General features: G+C 36.0%; 1 protein-coding gene across 2 annotated transcripts; it reads left to right on the top strand.

Moving 5' to 3' along the window:
- Positions 1 to 164: 164 nt before the first annotated feature.
- tnpo2a (transportin 2a) lies at positions 165 to 20,198 on the top strand. Of its 2 annotated transcripts, none has more exons than XR_014030300.1 (25): positions 165 to 292; positions 1,621 to 1,720; positions 3,137 to 3,212; positions 3,348 to 3,497; positions 3,793 to 3,899; positions 4,917 to 5,050; positions 5,158 to 5,239; positions 6,302 to 6,424; positions 6,504 to 6,622; positions 7,704 to 7,764; positions 7,963 to 8,134; positions 8,351 to 8,503; positions 9,565 to 9,790; positions 10,751 to 10,922; positions 11,010 to 11,096; positions 11,175 to 11,282; positions 11,376 to 11,534; positions 13,477 to 13,564; positions 13,662 to 13,791; positions 16,124 to 16,219; positions 16,421 to 16,496; positions 16,614 to 16,713; positions 17,221 to 17,295; positions 17,401 to 17,543; positions 17,625 to 19,480. XR_014030300.1 is itself a non-coding variant. In XM_081367858.1 (25 exons), the coding sequence occupies exons 2-24, from the start codon at positions 1,622 to 1,624 to the stop codon at positions 17,506 to 17,508; spliced, it is 2,670 nt and encodes an 889-aa protein (XP_081223984.1). In that variant the 5' UTR covers positions 165 to 292; position 1,621; the 3' UTR covers positions 17,509 to 17,543; positions 17,625 to 20,198. The 2 variants fall into 2 exon arrangements, 1 of the variants encoding a protein (XP_081223984.1); XM_081367858.1 differs by having other exon boundaries at positions 13,693 to 13,791; positions 17,625 to 20,198.
- The last annotated feature ends 310 nt before the right edge of the window (positions 20,199 to 20,508 follow it).

Below are 20,508 nucleotides of genomic sequence, written 5' to 3'. Positions count from 1 at the left end.
CCACTAGTCAGCAGATAATACAATTTAGTTGCTAAAAGAAAATCATAATCAGAGTAGCACGAATCCAAACTGAAACAAACACCGCATAAATGCAACCCTTTCAAATATTTTGGTTTAATCCCTCTCAGATTCCGTTTATTTGAAACTGGCTACAGTGTTGCGTTGACCGAACACTCGTCATTTCCTCGTTGTAGCGCTCGTCCTGCGGAAGTGTTTGAAAGTGCCATTGCGCGAGACGAGCGCGAGCTCCACGCTGCACGAGCTGATCAATAGGCCTCCGCACGCGGCATGTGTAAGTGAACACGCTCGAGTCTGATGTTTACAGTGTCTATGTACTGTAATGTATATGGAGTTTAACACAATAATAGTTGGTAACGTGGATTCGATCGAGTATGCTCGCTAGTTCGTGTACTAAAGATATTCACTTATGTATCATGTGTATAATGCTACTTAACTGGGATTAGATAGTCTTTACCTGTTGCTTTAATATTTGAAGTCTCGCGTGATGTTTTTGTTTTTGTATTGGTCGTCTTAAAAGGGTTTTTCTATCGCGTATTAATGTGGGTCGTGCCTGAGGGTTTTGAGCTACTCTTGCATAGGGTGAAAGAAAGACAAGGCCTCGGTATGCAGGGACGACCATGTGCATTTCCTGATTCTTCACGCTTCTTTCCTCAAAATGTCTCAAGTCAGATGTTTGTTAACAATTTTAGCCAGATATTTTTTTCCATTATTCAAGTATTATTTTATGTACTACGTGCATTTATAATTTTCTCTGTTATAAACTACACGCATACATTAGTTCTGAGATCACACATTAGAGAAAAGATTCGTCCTAAAAATGTTAATAGATTAAATGTGGAATAGATTATACATGTCGAACATATTTAAACCCTTATTTTGGGCTAATCATAAAATGCATTCATTTTGAAAATGTATTTCAAAATAAAAGCCAGGGGTTTCTATGCAAAATATTTATTTAAAATGATTGTTAAATATGTTGTGTGTGTTTTTATATATATATATATATATATATATGCACACACACACACACACACACACACACACACACAAAGAAGTGAATGTGGACTGAAAAACAAAAATACTTTTTTAAAATCTGAAATTGAGATGAAATCAAAACAACTTGATATTTTATTACATTGGAAATTATTGTTTTGTACAGTATTTTTTGTTTAATATAATTGTGTATCTGGATTTGGGATCTTTTATCGCTAATTAACTTTAACATGCAACATTCTAATTTCTTGCAGTTTAAATCTTTTGGTTTAAACTGTCTTAAAACGCGTCATATTCAATCACTGATGCAGAGATGAAGCTAAACACAGTTTTGCAGGTTTGAAACACTTGCAGGATGTGTAAAAGGCCTTTAGCTTTAATCATATATAAGTCATATACTGATATTGTATGTTTCTCTATGCCTTCCCTTGTCCTCAACAACAACATTATTATATGTGTATGCGCTGGTAGTAGTTGTGGATAAATTGGTCTACGGAAGTTAACAAACCGCAAAAAAGTTGTTTTGGTGTTGCAATGGTTTCACAGGAGGAAGTATTTTGTGAAAGCGTGAAGGATTTGTAATGGTCTTTCGTGGTTCGTCTGCAGGATGGAGTGGCAGCCGGATGAACAAGGCCTCCAGCAGGTCCTGCAGCTCCTGAGAGACTCCCAATCTCCAAACACAGCCACACAGAGAGCTGTGCAGCAGGTACTATCCTCATCAACACAACTCTCTGCTTGCTGCCATTCACACAACTCAAGGGATCCACGATATATGGGTGGTGATGATGACCATACTGATGCTAAGAATTTTTAGTATTTATATTAAACTGTTTTAAAGATTCCTAATTTTTTTTGAAGGTCTCCTACAATAGGTTTACATGCATCCAAGTTACTTGCTGCATCACCTCTTTTTCACAATATCTGAAACAGTTCAATAAAGGATTCAGTCTCTCTATACTTGATTATATATCATATTTCAAAAAAGTCTAATCAATTAAATGTAGTAATTGATTTCGGATTAGATTAACAACTTATTTGTATCATTTATAATTTATTATAAAAAATTTAAGAATAATACAATCCTATAACATGTATTTTCTTCAGATTTTTTTAAAAATGATTTAATAGAAATATATTTTCAAAAACAGTGGCTTTTATTCTAAGTGCTGCACAACAGAGATTTACTAAATTAAAACATGGACAAAAAATTAAATTCCTTAAGTAATGTTGAAATTGAATTTTACAATAGTAATATAGTTCATTATTTCTTCAAGTTAAACTAAACTTTTATTTTGACTGCTTTTAGTGAAGACCTTTGAGTTTTTCTCAAATAAAATGATGAAATGCTCTTTCCTGGATTTGAAACTTTGCAGACCTTTCACATCCACAAACCGCAATATTACGCACTACATGAAAGGTAATATCCGAAAAAGCATATTGGGGCACTTTAAATTATTCATAAGTCTGACAGAGGTATTATGAACATATTGATATCATTATGTAACATTACACCCTTATTTGTGAACTGTAAGCTTAGTGTGCCAGATTTCAAAAGCACTAAACCATTAGCAAACTTTTTTTCGATGTACAATAATGTTTGGATACCTGATATTAAATGGGCCAAAAATATTGTGTCATAACTGTCGGCTGTGGGTCTTTTATTTCAGTACGGTGAAGTTAAATAGAAAAATCTTTGTAACACTTTACAGTAAGGTTCCATTTGCTATCATTAGTTAGTTAACTACATTAGTTAACATGCTAAATAACAATCAAAACTACTTCTAAAAGCATGTTTTAATGTTATGGTAATTTCAACATTTACTAATACATTATTAAAATCAAAAGTTGTATCTGTTAATTTTTAGGGGACATGAACTGACAATGAACCGTTGTATTTTATTACCTAATGTTAGCAAAGATTAATAAATACTGTGTCTCGTTGTTAATTTGTTAGTTAATGCATTAACTAGCGTTAACTAATGGGACCTTTCTGCTAATTGTTAAATATATTGTTATAATATAGATGAAATATTCTTCACCTTTTTTTCTAAAATGGTGTCAATGTGCATGTTGAACTGCAGCTATTATTACAGTAACTAATATTCTTAAACTTTTCTCTCAGAAACTAGAGCAGCTGAATCAGTTTCCTGATTTCAACAACTATCTGATCTTCGTCCTGACGAGGCTGAAAACTGAAGGTTGGTGTCTGGGTTTATTTTTGCGTAAAGCTCACCTTATTGCGTGTTCTCATATTACACGTGTGTGTTGTTCCATAAGGTTTATATGTGACTATAATAATATAAATGTCTGTTGCCTTTCTTCACACTCCACAGATGAGCCCACTCGATCCCTCAGCGGTCTGATACTGAAGAACAACGTGAAGGTGCACTATCAGAACTTCCCTCCTGGAGTCGCACACTTCATCAAGCAGGAATGTTTAAACAACATCGGAGACCCTTCCCCTCTCATCCGCGCCACTATCGGTGAGTCTCTCCACGCGCTCTAGAGTAAGTCAAGCATCTACATGAACTCAAATGTTGTTGACTGGAAATTGCACTTTATTTTTTTAAAAACAACATTATCTTTAGCAAATATCACATTATAATATTGTGATGCTTAAATTTAAGATTTATTTAAGAAAATTAAAACATTTTTCGGTCAACAACATGAAAATAACTTTTTGTTTGTGCATCACGACAGCTAGCACTTATATCATTCTGTTGCTAATATGCTCTCAGTGTTAGGAAATGTGACGATTCTTGTTCTTTCTGTCTTCAGGTATCCTAATTACAACGATTTCCACCAAAGGGGAGTTGCAGACATGGCCGGAGTTGCTGCCCCAGCTGTGCAACATGCTCAACTCAGAGGACTACAACATCTGCGAGGTCTGTGCCTTGCCTCTGCGCTCTTCATTGCTGCCTTAAAGGGATAGTACACCAAAAAATGACGATTCTGTCATTTACACACCCTCATGATGATCCAAACCTTTAACGTTCATCTTCGAAACCCAAAAGATGTCGGAATGAGATCTGAGAGATTTCCGTCCGTCCGTTGAAAGAATATTCACCCACAACTCTGAAGCTTCATAAAGAGATCGTAAAAGAACTCTGTATGTTTACTGATCAATGTTTAAATGGGAATAAAAGCCTAAATTAAATCTGTTCATCATCTAAACCGATCGTGTCTCTTCGGAAGACTTGGATTAAACTGCTCTTCATTCATTTTTTGATCGTAGGGGAATTAGTTACCCACACAAATAGGCCAATATGCTCAATGAAGGCCTGGAGTCAAAGTTGAAGTTCAATCATTTGAAAGAGTTCACTGAAGACAAAGTTCTCCACACTTCCATAGGCTGTAGAAAATTAGTAAGATTATCCAGCCTCATAATAACTGGATACAGAAACGTTTATACTTTCAGTCCTGGTTTCACAGACAGGGCTTCGATTAAGCCAGATAAGGCCTTCTTTCAATTAGAGCATTTAATTAGCTTTTATAAACGTGCCTCAGAAAAAACATTACTGGTGTGCATCAGTGCAAGTTGCTTTCAGTCAAAAATCCATTTTAGTATGGACTAGCTTAACCCATGTCTGTGAAACCAATGGATAATCAGTTGATGTCTTTTCTACAGGTTCTGAAAGGTTCTCTTAAATTTCATTGAAAATATCTTAATTTGTGTTTTGAAGATGAACGAAAGCATCTGATGGTTTTGGAATGATATGATCCTCTTGCTCATTTATCCAGCTTTTCCTCTTCTATTTTATCTTGCACATTTTCTTATGCAAATGTGTTTGGAAATGATGCAAGACACGTGCAAAGTGGTCGTGATGCTTCCTGGATCAGATCCAGAAATGTTCCCCACAGGTGTGAGTTGTATCTTAGTTTGTTCTCATTCACGCACACAGGGCTCGTTTGGAGCTCTGCAGAAGATCTGCGAGGACTCGTCTGAGCTCCTGGACAGTGACGCTCTGAACCGACCCCTCAACATCATGATTCCCAAGTTCCTGCAGTTCTTCAAACACTGCAGCCCCAAGATCAGGTCAGTCAAGGGAACGATGGGGATACTTTTCATGTCCCGAATTCTGTTCTTGAATAAAACTTTGGCATATTTCTTGGAATCTAATGGTCGTTCATGTGGTTCTGCAGATCTCATGCTATTGCATGTGTGAATCAGTTTATCATCGGAAGAGCGCAAGCCCTGATGGACAACATTGACACCTTTATTGAGGTAAGCATGCTGGATTTAATAATCATTTTATTAAAGGGGTGGTTGATTATGATTTCACTTTTTTAACTTTAGTTAGTGTGTAATGTTGCTGTTTGAGCATAAACAACATCTGTAAAGTTACAACGCTCAAAGTTCAAAGCAAAGGAAGATATTTGCTTTTAAAGAAATAGCTTTTTAAGGACTACAACAAACGGCTGACTACACGACATTCCTCCCGAGTTAGTGACATCACTAACCCTAACATTTACATAAGCCCCGCCCCCGGGAACGTGATTTATAGATTATCATGACAGAATATGCTAATCAATGACTAGAAGATAACTACACATAAGCTACATACATTCATCAACTAACCATTCAGAAATATTGTCTACATGTCACTTCTTGAGTCTCTATCATTGTCTGACTCCGGTTTGAACATAAAAGGCTAAAAGTTTTTGAATTTTTTACTGCATGTCAGAGGGAGGTAATTGAAGCTCCGCCCTCTGTGCCGGGAGCAGCAGCTCATTTGCTTTTAAAGGGACACACTCAAAAACGGTGTGTTTTTGCTCACCCTCAAAAAGTAAAAATTTGAACATGCTATATAAAAATATCTGTGGGGTATTTTGAGCTAAAACTTCACATACACACTCTGGGGACATCAAAGACTTATTTCACATCTTGTGAAAAGACCATTATACCACCCCTTTAACATTATACACCCTATTTGGACAGTAATTATTTCTCATAGTTCATTCAGATTTGCATGCATTCATTTATTCAAGGTGCAGAAGCAATTTCTGTGATCCCACGAACATGAGAATAATGCCGCTCATGACATCAGTCAGCTATTGTCAGTCTGTTATAGCTTATACAGTTAATAGACTCGTGTTTTATTTGATAAGAAGAAAATACAGCAGGTGGTGGGAGCAAAACTCAGACATTTTGGATTCTGTCTGCAATAAAGTCACTGACTAGCACCTGTAAATGTCAAAATGACCTTTCGCCCCCATGTGAAACAATTCCCGCCTGAATACGCTATACTGTAATTTAATCTGTTTTCCTCCTCGGCTGTTTCTCCAGAGTCTGTTTGCGCTGGCCGCAGACGAGGACTCGGAGGTGCGGAAGAACGTGTGCAGGGCTCTGGTCATGCTGCTGGAGGTGCGAGTTGACCGACTCATCCCTCACATGCGCAGCATCGTTGAGGTAAGAAGAACTTGATGACCCAGAAGTGGTGTACATGTTGACCCATCAGAGATGCTGATGATGTCGACTGTTCCCGCAGTACATGCTGCAGCGCACACAGGACCCGGATGAGAACGTGTCTCTGGAGGCCTGTGAGTTCTGGCTTACGCTGGCTGAGCAGCCCATCTGTAAGGATGCCCTCTCTGGACACCTTGCACAGTAAGTGACTTCTCTCTTTCCTTGGAAGAGTCATGCAATAAGTGCATTTGCTTCAGATGTCATGCAATAAGTGCATTTGCTTCAGATGTCAACCGCACAACGTGACGTGAAATGCACAAGACGAGGAAAAAATCAGTTTTATGCTTTTTGTGAGCCCAAAAGTTGGATAACCCGGTTAAAACTTTTTTTAATTGAAGGAATAAATCTATAAATTGTGACTAAAGCTTGGTACATTTACATATTCTTTAAATTTTAATCTGTTCAAATGCATCTGTTTGAATCTGTGTCAATCAAGAAAAGGAACTAATTGCAGCCAGTTGGTGTAGTTAGCACATCCTCCAGCAGGGGCTAACTGGATCATAACCAGCCAAACCTTGACCATTTGATTCACACCAAGTCCAAATGATGCCTGGTCAACATAAAACTTAGCCAGGCATTAGCAGCCAGTTTAACTTCGGTAGTGTGACTTATTTCCAGATGGCACAGGATTTTTTTAAATAAAATGCAGTGGTAAATAACTCCTAGGAATTTGAGAGAAAAATTGATACCAAAATGACTTAGAATTATATATATTATTTTATTGGACTTTATTATATTGTATTACTTTATTTTTTCTTAATTTTGACATTTTAGACAATTAAAATAGCTGCAGATCAAACAGTATAGCAGAATCTGAACAAGTTGGAACCATTTGTATTGTTTTATTGTAATAATAATAATAATAATAATAATAAACAAATTATTATTATTGTTTTTAATGCTAAATTATTATTATTCATTTAAGATAATTAAAATAGCTGTGATCAACTGGTATTTTTTTAAATGTATTAATTGTATAAAAATCATTTAATGAAGAAAATTAGACATTTTATACATTTAAAATAGCTGCAGCATAAACAATATAGCAGAATCTCAACCAGTTGGCACATTTCTATTGTTCTATTTCTATACAGGTTCTAGCATTTGAACTTCCTGTCTGTTGCAATAGAGATTATCTCATGTGTCCTTTATTGTCAGAGATGCTCTTGATCTGAAGTATCTTGATTACTAATTTTGACTTCCTGTCTTTAATCTCCCTTAGACTAGTTCCTGTTCTGGTGAACGGAATGAAGTACTCTGAGATTGACATCATTTTGTTAAAGGTTAGTTACTTTGCTTCATAATCATAAGAAGTTCTACATCAGTCTGGCCTCGGGTATGATTATAACATTATTCCTGATTTTCTCCATGATTTTCAAGTATTCATACTGTCTGACCCAAGGCCTTTGACACTCAATCATTGCTGTCCAGAATCGACCAGCTGTGTCTCATCACATGGTGACTTTCTACTTCCTGTTTAGGGTGATGTGGAGGAAGACGAGGCCGTGCCGGACAACGAGCAGGACATAAAGCCTCGCTTTCACAAATCTCGTACGGTCACCCTTCGCCACGAAGGTGATGAAGCGGAGGAAGGAGAGGACAGTGATGATGATGATGACGACGATGACGACAGTCTCTCCGACTGGAATCTACGTAAGTGTTTTAAATGAGAAACCAACCTGTATTGGAAATATTGCCAATTTAAGCAAATATCACATACTTGGTGTTTTCTGTGGAGATGATTACACTCATAAATGTCATGAATGTCAGTGATGTTTCATTACTCATACTGTCTGATCCACAAAGCTTGCAGTTAGATTGGTGCTTGGAGAAATCCAAGAGGTCTAACCCTGTTCATTTGCTCTGTAGGTAAGTGTTCGGCGGCCGCCCTTGATGTCCTGGCAAATGTGTTTCGGGATGAGTTGCTGCCCCACCTGCTCCCTGTGCTGAAGGAACTGCTGTTCCACCCCGACTGGGTCAGTAAGGAGTCTGGTATCTTGGTGCTTGGAGCCATAGCTGAAGGTATAGTCCACTGGATGAGGATGTGTAAAATGTAACCCTCTCTCTACTAAACTTGTACTTTGTTGTGACTTGAATTCTGTAATACAGCATACTAAATGCTATATGTGCTGTGTACTGCCCACTATTTGTAAAAGTTTAAATTAAAAATTTTTAAATGCGCAATATAGTGAGGTCATGTGATAGTGTAGCATATTTAATTCAAGTTGCAATTTGGTAATTTTTGCGGCAATTTAATCTAGTCACTTTGGCTAAGATGGGCAAGAAGTGGAAGACGCATGTTCATCCATTTTACATTTAGCCTTTTTACAGATTTGCTATGAATGATAGATTATCATTCATAGCAAATCTGTAAAAAGGCTAAATGTAAAATGGATGAACATGCGTCTTCCACTTCTATTTAATATCCAAATTGACAGCAAAACAAGTTCACAATACATACAAGATCACATTGTTGCACAGTTTTGTCTACTTGTACACTAAAGATAATTACAACATTATTATATAATAATATGGTCATTTCTACCCCTATATAAAATGCATTTTAAATAATGTGTACAATGGACTTTATATACATATCTGTTCAAAAGTTTGGGGTCAGGGAGAGTTTTTAAATATTAATATTTAAAAAAAATATTAATGTTTTTGATATGTCTCTTTTGCTCACCAAGGCTGTTTATTTTAGCAAAAATACAGTAAAGAGGACATTTTATTAGATTTTTTTTAATATATATTTAAAAATGTAATTTATTCCTGAAAATGAATTTTCAGCATCATTACTCCAGCCTTCAGTCACATAAACCTTCAGAAATCATTCTAATATGAGAATTGAATGTTCAAAAGAACAGCATTTCCTTTTAAATGGAAATCTTTTTAATCTTTTTATTAACATTAGAAGTGTCTTTACTGTCACTTATCAATTAAATGCAACCTTACTAAAGTATTAATTTCTTTCAAAAGATATATTTCTGACCTCAAACTTTTGAACTGTAGTGTATGCTCTGCAAAAATATTTTAATGGAAGTATGACTGTTCTGACCCTGTTCTCTCTCTCTCGTCTTCAGGCTGTATGCAGGATATGGTGCTGTACCTGCCTGAGTTAATTCCTCACCTGATCCAGTGTCTCTGTGATAAGAAAGCACTGGTCCGCTCCATCGCCTGCTGGACTCTGAGTCGCTATGCACACTGGGTGGTCAGCCAGCCGCCCGACTCCTACCTCAAACCCCTCATGACCGAGCTGCTCAAACGCATCCTTGACAGCAACAAGAGGGTTCAAGAGGCCGCCTGCAGGTGTGTTTGACCCGCTGTTGAAGAACATCCAGTTACTCCATCCAAACCAACTCATAAATGAGTTTTTTTTTAAGTATTTATCATTAGTTATTATAGGGCTGTGAAACGATTAATCACGATTAATTGCATCCAAAATAAAAGTTTGTGTTCACATAAATATATACATGCATGTGTGTATTTATATATACAAAATAATTATGCACAGTAGGTACACATTTATTATGTGAACACAAACTTTTATTTTGGATGCGATTAATCGTTTCACAGCCCTAATTATTATAATATTATTATTCCCCCATTACAGCATTATACATTATATTCAACATATATAGTAGTGTCACTGAAACGCATGCTTTTATCTAAGCAGGCATTAGTGTATCACATACACGTATCCTCTTCAGGCGATCAATGCAATCAATCGCAGTTCTAATCGCAAGAAAGCGTGTCAAAATGACTATTGCCAAATTGTAAATGGTTGGTGCATCAAAAAATGCAAATTTTTCATTTACTCACACGGTTTCACCTGTCACACAAGTATTTGAACATAGATTTTGCGCTTGATCACGTTTAATCATATTTTCTGTAAGGGCGCTTTGGATGTGTGTGTGCAGCACAGAAAACAATGCGCAAGAGGAATTGAAATTTTAGTTTCATAACATGTATCCTAATCCTGACCTTAAGTATGACCAAAAACGCATTCTGTGTGAATGGCCCCTAAGGTGAGTTTCTGGTTTACAGTGGTATAGCTCGTCACCTCGTCTGGCAAAGATTGTGTTCCGCTGGTTTATCTGGTTGGCCAGTCAACCTCAAGAGCTTGAAAGTGCCTAAAATCCTCTTAAACGCATCAGACCAGACATTTCCCTGCTGAAATATCTTTAACCAGTCACCTTTCAGATAGGAAATGTGTTTCTGAAGATGTCGGCACGTTGAGCTAATGCAGATCCTTTTTCTTTTCATCAGCGCATTTGCGACCCTGGAAGAGGAGGCCTGTACAGAGCTGGTTCCCTACTTGAGCTTCATTCTGGACACACTGGTGTTTGCTTTCGGCAAGTACCAGCATAAGAACTTGTTGATCCTCTATGATGCCATCGGAACCCTTGCTGACTCTGTCGGACACCATCTTAACCAACCGGTAAGATCGTCTTCATTTTGAGCATGAACATGATTCTTGAACGTTTTCGTCTTTAATTAATTGTGTCCTTTTTTTGTTGTTGAGCAGGAATACATCCAAAAGCTCATGCCCCCTCTGATTCAGAAATGGAATGAGTTAAAAGATGAAGACAAAGATCTGTTCCCCTTGTTGGAGGTAAAGTACTTCTGCCCTTTTGGATTGAGATATTCAAAGACCGAAATGTCTTAAGAATTTGTCCATTTTTCCTTGTAGTGTCTGTCTTCAGTGGCCACAGCACTGCAGAGTGGTTTCCTGCCTTACTGTGAACCAGTTTACCAGCGCTGTGTCACCCTGGTCCAGAAGAACCTCGCTCAAGCCATGGTCAGTCGACATGCACGCTTGTTTGAGAATGAACACCATAGCATGTTGTCTTTAGTTTATTCCCTACATCTGTTTGTCCTGTTCTTGTTGTAGATGTATAACCAGCAGCCTGACCAGTATGAGTCCCCTGATAAAGACTTCATGATTGTGGCCCTTGATCTGCTCAGCGGTCTGGCCGAGGGACTCGGGACTCATGTAGAACAGCTGGTCACCCGCAGCAACATCATGACCCTGCTCTTCCAGTGCATGCAGGTACGGTTAAATCAGTTGGGATGAGCCCAACTCAAATCGGTTTAGTGGTCTTGCAGTCTGGTTTAGTTCATCCTCAAGTGCTAAAATACCTGAAACTGAATAAACTAAACATAATAAACAAAAAATAATTAAGATTATAAATATAGAAAATGTCAAACACAACAAAACTTAAAGGGTTAGTTCACCCAAAAATGAAAATTCTGTCAGTAATTACTCACCCTCATGTTGTTCCAACCGCGTAAGACCTTCGTTCATCTTCGGAACACAAATTAAGATATTTTTGATTAAATCTGAGAGTTGTCTCACTCCTCCATAGGCTTTCAGAGGGACCGAAACTTGCTGGCCCAGAAAAGTTATTAAAGAGATCGTTAATATAGTCCAAGTGACTACAGTGGCTTAATCCTAAGTATATCAAGCGACGATAATACTTTTTGTGCGCAAAAACAAACAAAAATAACGACTTTATTCCACTATTCATTTCCTTCTCTCTGGGCCTCGTAGTGTTTTTGCGCTGCGCGTCTGTGTTGCACGTCATCACGCACACAGATGACCCGCTTCGGCCAATTGTGAGCCTACGTGGTGACGTGTAACACAGACGCGCTACGCAAAAACACTACGTGAACCAACTAGAGGCCCAAAGAGAAAGAAATGAATAGTGGAAAAAAAGTCGTTATTTTTGTTTGTTTTTGCGCACAAAACGTATTCTCGTCGCTTGATAAACTTAAGATTGAGCTGTAGTCACTTGGACTATATTAACGATCTCTTTAATAACTTTTCTGGGCCAGCAAGTTTCGGTCCCTCTGAAAGCCTATGGAGGAGTGAGACAACTCTCAGATTTAATCAAAAATATCTTAATTTATGTTCCGAAGATGAACGAAGGTCTTACGCAGTTGGAACAACATGAGGGTGAGTAATTACTGACAGAATTTTCATTTTTGGGTGAACTAACCCTTTAAATTACAGTTAAAATAAAGAATATAAAATTAAAATCTAATTCAAAATATTGACAAAAACAATAGTATCTCAATGATACAAACACTGTATATAATACACACTTGCAAATATTACATATACATATTATCAGTAATCATGTGGTTTTATTAAACCACACTGTTAAAATACATAATTACGTATTTATGTATTGTAACAAGATCCTGCAGAGGGCGCCAACTGCCTTGCTATTGTTACACTTTACAGCATGATCAAATCCTTAGGCGTTTCTCAAAACCAAGTATGCAAAGTTTGGACTTGGCAAGTTCGACTCAGGATTACAAACTCCCGAGGACAAAAGTCTGGTAATTCTGCAAAAGGAAACAGCAGCGTACTTGATAACGTCACTCACCTTGCCTTGGCTACGGTTATCCTCACTGCATACAATAAAACGAAATATGATATAAAACACCACATTATCTCTGCATATTTATAACAATACAAAATATAAAACGCAACACTGCCTCTTTTCGTTGTCATAAATTTTTTTTTTATTGTGGTTTAGGCAATATGTACACATTCTCTGATTGTATATGTATAATAAAATAAAACGCGACAAAACAACCCTTTCTCTTTTCATTTTTCTTTTTAAAAATTATGTGCACTTATAATCTGATTATCTTCATATAATATATGTATAATATATGTATATATTATATATGTATATATTATACTATATGTATAATAAAATTAAATGCGACATAAAAAAAATATTTTTTTCCGTCTTTATTTTGTTAGATGTCAGTTTTAATGAGCAATAATAGCCATTATAAAAGTATAAGTATAAAGTGTAAGAAGTTTATAAAATAGGAAATAAATACAAGCAAACAATTCAGTCAAACGTACAAAGGCAGCGCTCTAGTACAATGGTATATATAAATAACTTAATAGAAATGCTAATTGTGTGCTGTGTGAACGATGCCTAACTGGTTTATTTGTCATATAATTAAAGGACACCATGCCAGAAGTGCGACAGAGTTCGTTCGCTCTCCTAGGGGACTTGACGAAGGCGTGTTTCCTTCACGTGAAGCCATGCGTCGGTGAGTTGAGTTATTTGATATACTGAGTAAACCTGACAATTGGAGAGCCGGTTTCTCATGCTAGCTGTTGCTTGTGTGTGTGTGTTGTGCTGGTCAGTTTGTCATTGTTGTCCGTTTACCCTCTCCAGCTGAGTTCATGCCTGTCCTGGGTGTCAATCTCAACCCCGAGTTCATATCTGTGTGCAACAATGCCACGTGGGCCATCGGAGAGATTGCTATTCAGATGGGTGAGTGTTTGTGCGCACACAACTCCCACCCATATACACAATATTCATTGCGGTGCAGTTATTTTCTCTGAATGACATGTAATGCATTGTGATTCTGCAAATCCGATATCTGTCCTGTGTTTTGGGCAGCCATACAAAGTTTTTTTGGTAACACTTTACAATAAGGTTCATTAGTTAACTACATTAGTTAACATTAACTAATAATGAACTGCACTTATACAGCATTTGTTCATCTTTGTTAATGTAAATTTCAACATTTACTAATACTTTATTAAAATCTTGTTAACATTAGTTAATGCACTGTGAACTAACATGAACAAACAATGAACAGCTTTATTTTTATTAACTAACATTAACAAAGATTAACAAAAACAGTAGTAAATGTATTGCTCATTGTTAGTTCATGTTAGTTAATACATTTACTAATGCTTAATAAAGGAAACTTATTGTAAAGTGTTACCGTTTTGGTTTTTATATAGTATTGCTCACTCACTGTCGGCACTGTGCAGATTTGTTTGCTTATTTACGTTTAATTTTTATTCATTTGCAAGAAATGCTTTTGAAATGGGTTTGTTACTCTCCAGATTGTGACTCTCCATCTAGCAGTTAATTAAGCAGTGAATCCATCTGTCAGATCATTTTTTAGGCAATGGGCCACATTTAGGGAATCTGCTTTTATCATTAACCCTTAAACAGGCAAGAGTGGAAAATAAGCAAAATATAATTTCATGTAATTTTTTATATCATCTGGACTTAAGTAAAACATATCCAAAAGAATTTTTGAAATATTTGTTGAGTTGTGACTCCCAGGTCACGTTGCCTGATTAGGGTATAAAAAAAGGACCAAGTCATTAATCTGTTAACTGTAACTGGCCCACTTGCCACTGCATATTTAAAACAATTATATCCTATACTTCTCCTGATCTAATGTTGACAAATTATATATCATTCGAAAGCTTCAAGATTCAGGCTGTGAAAACTGTTTTGAAATCGGATATAAAAAATGGTACTTTAACCCCTTAAGTGTCAACCCCTTTTTGAGAATGGACATTAAAATGCACTATTCAAAATTAAATGGTTGTAATCCAAGAATGCTTTTGGGTTTAGACCTAAGTCTGGTCTTGTTTTACACTCAGCAGATTATTGCTGAAGTGAAAGCACTTAAAAAAAATGAAAGTATGAAAAAGTAATGGAAGTTTAAATTTCAATAAATCAAATATACTGTATTTAATATTCTTTTATATAAAATATCTATTTTACAAAATATTTTTTACTCTAAAATTAATATAAAATCAAAGCCATATCTAACCATTTTGTGTTCCAAATTTGAAGTTGATATCACAAAACTTGAAGTTCCCATGAGATTTAGTTTAGGCGTAATTCCAAAAATATACCTAATACCTAATTTACCTAATTTATGATAACTACTAAAATATGTGATGTAATAAAAAAGGTGACAAAGATATTATATTTTAGAGGATAATTATACTTTTTAGAGGATATTATTTTATCATTTTTTTATTGACAAATACTAGATTATTTTATTATGAACTTTTAGCATGAAAACCAAAGTTTCAATTATTAAAAGTGTGTGCATCGACTTTTTGTGACAAACGCCAGAACTCCTGTTATGATGTAGATTTTTTGAGGTGCACTCTTGTCATAAATTCATCTATTACTGTTCCTACATAATTTGTAACAAAAACAGTGCTAGAATATCTATTTAGGAGTCTTAGACCTTTCCAACAATATATAGTTTGTCATGATTAGATTAGGATTTAATTGTAATATAGTGAATTAAAAACTATTAAAATACAAAGATGGTCAAAATTAGGGTTAATCCCTTTTTTATATCCTAAAGAGACAACGTGACTCAGGAGTCACATATATTTCAAAACGTGCTAAATAACAACATGAACAACATATCAATTAAATTTCTTCTTCAGCACCTTAAGAAAATGTTCACAATTAATGTTACACAGTAACATTATTATTACACAGTATTATTATTATTATTATTATTATTATTATTATTATTTTTCCAGAAGAAAAGTAACTTTAATATATATTTACTTTCCTCAAAATCTGAATGTCCTGCACTACCGGTAGCCATGTTGGATTTAGGTCAGGCTGACTAATTTATCACAAAAAACTTGAAGCAAATCATGTGACCAGCATACTCAAGACAGACCAGGCTGTGATAAATGATAAAAGGATTTGATGAAAAAATCATTTTTATGCCCCAAAAAAGACAATAAAAACTGTGACTCCCAGGTCACGTTGCCTGTTTTAGGTGTTAATCTTACATTTCATTTGTCTGGTGTTTTTCCAGGTACGGAGATGCAGCCTTTTGTGGCCTTGGTTCTCAATAACCTCGTGGAGATCATCAACCGACCTAACACACCCAAAACTCTACTGGAGAACACAGGTGATTAGATCCAGCATGAACAATTCACACAATCACTGCATTAAAATCACACTGAATATATGATGAACTCTAAAACAGACATTCGAATCCTGAATTACCTGTAGAAACTGTTCTTCTGATTTGTGTGGCTTTGACTGGTGCTGATTTTTAGCTTGAAGCTTTAAGACGCGCTCACGTCCCTTTTTTGTGCTTTTGAAACAGCCATTACGATTGGTCGACTGGGTTACGTGTGTCCACAGGAAGTTGCCCCCATGTTGCCACAGTTCATTCGGCCATGGTAAGACGTTGATTGAACCATTGAGTGCATCTTATGTGTGAACTAGTTCTGTTTTCATGCGTCTTAAACTAGAGTCTAACGAACCTCTCCATTAACATCCCTTTTTGTATTACCTAGGTGCACGTCACTTAGAAACATTCGGGACAATGAAGAGAAAGACTCCGCCTTCAGAGGCATTTGCATAATGATTGGGGTAAATCCGGGAGGAGTCGTACAGGTGAGAGGGAAACCAAAATCATTGTCCAAATGGGGATAATTAAAAATTTAATGATTGAGTTTATAATTTAATATAACATACTTGCTGTATAGCAATATCAGAAATTAATGCATTCATTACTTCAATAGATCATAAATCACCCCAAAACCTTGATTATTTCTACAGCAATATTACGTACGTCTTAAACATTGCTATAGTAATATATGTGACACATGTGACCCTGGATCACAAAACCAGTCACAAGTCGTAAAGATGCGATTAAACAAGTATTTAAAATATACTGTCTTGTTTTTTTTTTTATTAATTTGGAGATTAACTGTGAAATTATTATATTATAAAATATATTAAAAATGTATAAAAACGTAAGTGTTTTTTAATCGTGATTAATCACAGAAAAATGCGATTAATCGAGGAAGGAAGGAAGGAAGGACTTAAAGTTTGGACACCCCTGGTCTAAATATTACAGTTTGGCTTTCATAAAGTTTTTTTTTATTTGATTTGACACAGGACTTCATCTTTTTCTGTGATGCTGTGGCCTCCTGGGTAACTCCAAAAGACGATTTGAGGGACATGTTCTACAAGGTACGAATGCGCTTCTTCAGGAACTAAAACTTTGATTTGTTGGGTTTACAGTTGGCCGAGATAGAAGCACCACGTTTCAACAGCATTTGTCCTTACCCTCTCTAGATTTTGCACGGCTTCAAGGATCAGGTTGGCGAGGATAACTGGCAGCAGTTCTCAGAACAGTTTCCACCACAGCTGAAGGAGAGACTTTCAGCCTGTTACGGTGTGTAGATGCCGCCCCTGCTGACATGAGATTCTACTATTAGGTGAGAATAACCTCAGGGATAAAAGTAACATTTCAAAATCATGCTGGAGAAACATCGAGCCACCTTTTTCTTTATTTGCAGGTCAAATCTGCGGGAGGGTTACTGTCTGTTTGTGGGAACTACCTGCTGTTGGAGCCAAAGACGTGTGACGGTTTGCGATCTGTTGTGATCCTGCTTCATGTAGTGAAAGAGGATTTGATAGAGTTAATGTGAAATCAACCATTTTATTGTCACACTTTGGCTTCTTACTCGCTCATAACGGGAATGAAACCTGAAGCTCAGGGATCTTGATCGGGAGGGAGGGATCGTTCAGGCAAGATTCACCAGCTGCTTATTGGACAAAACGACGCCATTCAGTAGTCCAGCCTTAGCAAAGCATGGCTTCTCAGCTAGATGCCAAAAGCACACACACACACACGGAAAATGCAACGAGCGGCATACATGCTTAAGGCAAACTGCCTGAACATAATGAGGTTTTCTTTGAGATAGATCACCCAAAAATGATAAGTTTTCATCCTTTTGTTACTCAAAATCTGTGCGACGTTGGTTGGCACAATCGTTTGCTTAAAACAAAAAAGTGGATTATATCTCCAAATAGGACAAATGTTCGCATTTAAGAGTAGTTACGCAGTGTTTGAGAAACAGGCAATGTTTCTGAAGCCGTGCTATGTGTGAGCAACAGGCTGAAATTAAGTAGTTATTGACTGAAAATGTTGCTCAATTATTTAACACAAGATGTACTTAAACCTTACTAACTTTTCTTGTACCTTTTTTTTAATGCTTTAGTCATTATCCACTTTTGTGTTTTATGCAAATGTTCATTTTTGGGTGCACTTTCACTTTAAAAGTTCTTAGTTTTGCTGGTAATCGTTTAACACGTGTTTGCTAATGACAAAAGCATGCAATCATTATGACATAAGTACATATTTCCGTATTTTCTGCCTGCTTGATTTCTTTCCGCGGCGGCACATTACATTGAGCTATACTTTCATTCCATGAACAAACTGCTATTAATGCATTGATAATTCTGCTTTAGCCTGTAAGAACCATAATGGAGTTGCTGATTTTACGATGTTCACGTGATGTTTCATTAAGCGGATACTTGGTTTTGTTTTCTTTTTCTTGGTTCATCTAAAACGCATGGCAAGAAGGGCAATGAGGTTTCTTTACAAAGTAACTAACAAGTAATCTTTTTCCGGTTTGATCGATGCGATCCATTTAAGCATTATTCCTTTCGTGTTGCAAACATCACAAGTAAAGATTGATCTAAGAAACCTTGCACCAAGAATTCACTGTAGAGATTGAGTGTTTGCCTCCGCTGCTTTTAAAATAAATGATAGGGAGTTAAATAACTATAATTCTTAAGGAACTTTAGTTACAGGCGTTATTGATGAGCACTTTCTCTAAGGAGAGTCGGACTGTCAGGTTCCCCCTCATAAGATGGGGAGCTATTGAAGTTATGAGTAAGAATGCTTGGCTTGTGTAGGGACAATCTAACATGAGTGATAAAGCGGTTTCTTTAATGAGCTTCGATTTAACACTGGGTATACTTTTAGCAAAGAGAACTAGCCTGTGTTATAGCATGTAATGTGGTAAGATTCTCCAACACGATATGCAATTGTTCTTTTAGACGGACTGATGAATTGTGTGAAAACGTGCAGTATAGGTTATCAGGAGTAAAAATAAAATAGAAGAAAATGTTATTTGATTTTAAGTATCATGTAATTGGAAGTGCATTGCTCTGTTGATGGGGTTTAGGAAAGGGTTCCCAAATCTTTTTTTGTCCCTTCTTTTTAGTTGTTTTGATCATGCTTAAGCTGTTGTCCTAGTTTTAAATGCCTTTAAAGCAATATGCATGTTCGTCTCTATGAAAAGTCAGTTGCATCTTAAGGTTTCTTCTCTCATCATTAAACACTAGCTCTGACAATCTCATTTTTAAAATGTGTACTTTTTTTTTGTAAGCTGCTCCACCCTCTAGGGTTTTTTTTTTTTGTAAAAGCCTATATTCCAACATTTAGACTATGTATTTCAAAGATTTGAAGAAAAAAAAAATTTGTTTAAAATGGGATGTGACCTACTTTAACATTTGATTTAAAGAAAACTGAAGTTTAACCTTAAATAAATAAAAAAAAGTGTAAATGCAAAGTGGATATTATTGAAAATGGTGTGGTCCTATTTTACTAAGGATTTAGAATTGGGAGAAAAGGCATCAGTTTCTAAATGATTAGTGCATTTGCTCCAGTTACTGTAATAACAAAATGCTGCCAAGCAGAACCTGTGTTCCTCCAAGGCCGTGGTATCTTTTTTATTTTTATTTTATTTTTTTTACTTTATTTTTTTTTTACTTTTTCATTTAACATTGGTTTTAAGTTTGTGTTAATATAGTTTTGTTTAATATATTTTATTTTGTGCACATGCACAAAGATTTTTTTAGACTTTACAAGTTTTTTTTTTACTTTTGATTTCTTTTTGTTTAAAGAATTTTTTAGTTCAGATTTAAAAGGACAAATGCATTTAGCTTATGATTTTCAGAAAGTCTGCTGAAGCATTGCTTTTCCTCCCCCTTTCCCACTCTTCTTTTATGTTGACTTGTTTTTCAGTGATCACCTTTCTTTAAATTCTTTGAATGGAGAAATAAACATTTTCTGTCCAATGAAAACAAATTGTGGTCTCTGATTTTTAACTTTAGCTGTCCAGATGCTGACAAAATGGTCTCTAGACTCACTAGCGGTGGCCAAACTACATGAACATATGCATACTCACATAAAGTGAATCTTTTTGGTTCACTTTTATTGAATGCCAACACTAAAAATGATCAACTTGACAGTTCCACACAACTTAATTTTTTCAATTACACATGGTTTATGTACTTAATAATTTTAAGGCAACTGGTTTCCTCACTTTTTTTAAGTTGTCAACTGCTTTACACTGAAAACATTTCTCTATACAGTACTGAATGCTAAAT

The sequence above is a fragment of the Scardinius erythrophthalmus genome (genome assembly GCF_964197995.2).
Source record: "Scardinius erythrophthalmus genome assembly, chromosome: 1".
Taxonomy (NCBI): Eukaryota; Metazoa; Chordata; class Actinopteri; order Cypriniformes; family Leuciscidae; genus Scardinius; species Scardinius erythrophthalmus.
The sequence above is the reverse complement of the archived record's forward strand: the minus strand, read 5'-3'. Positions and strand labels throughout refer to the sequence as shown.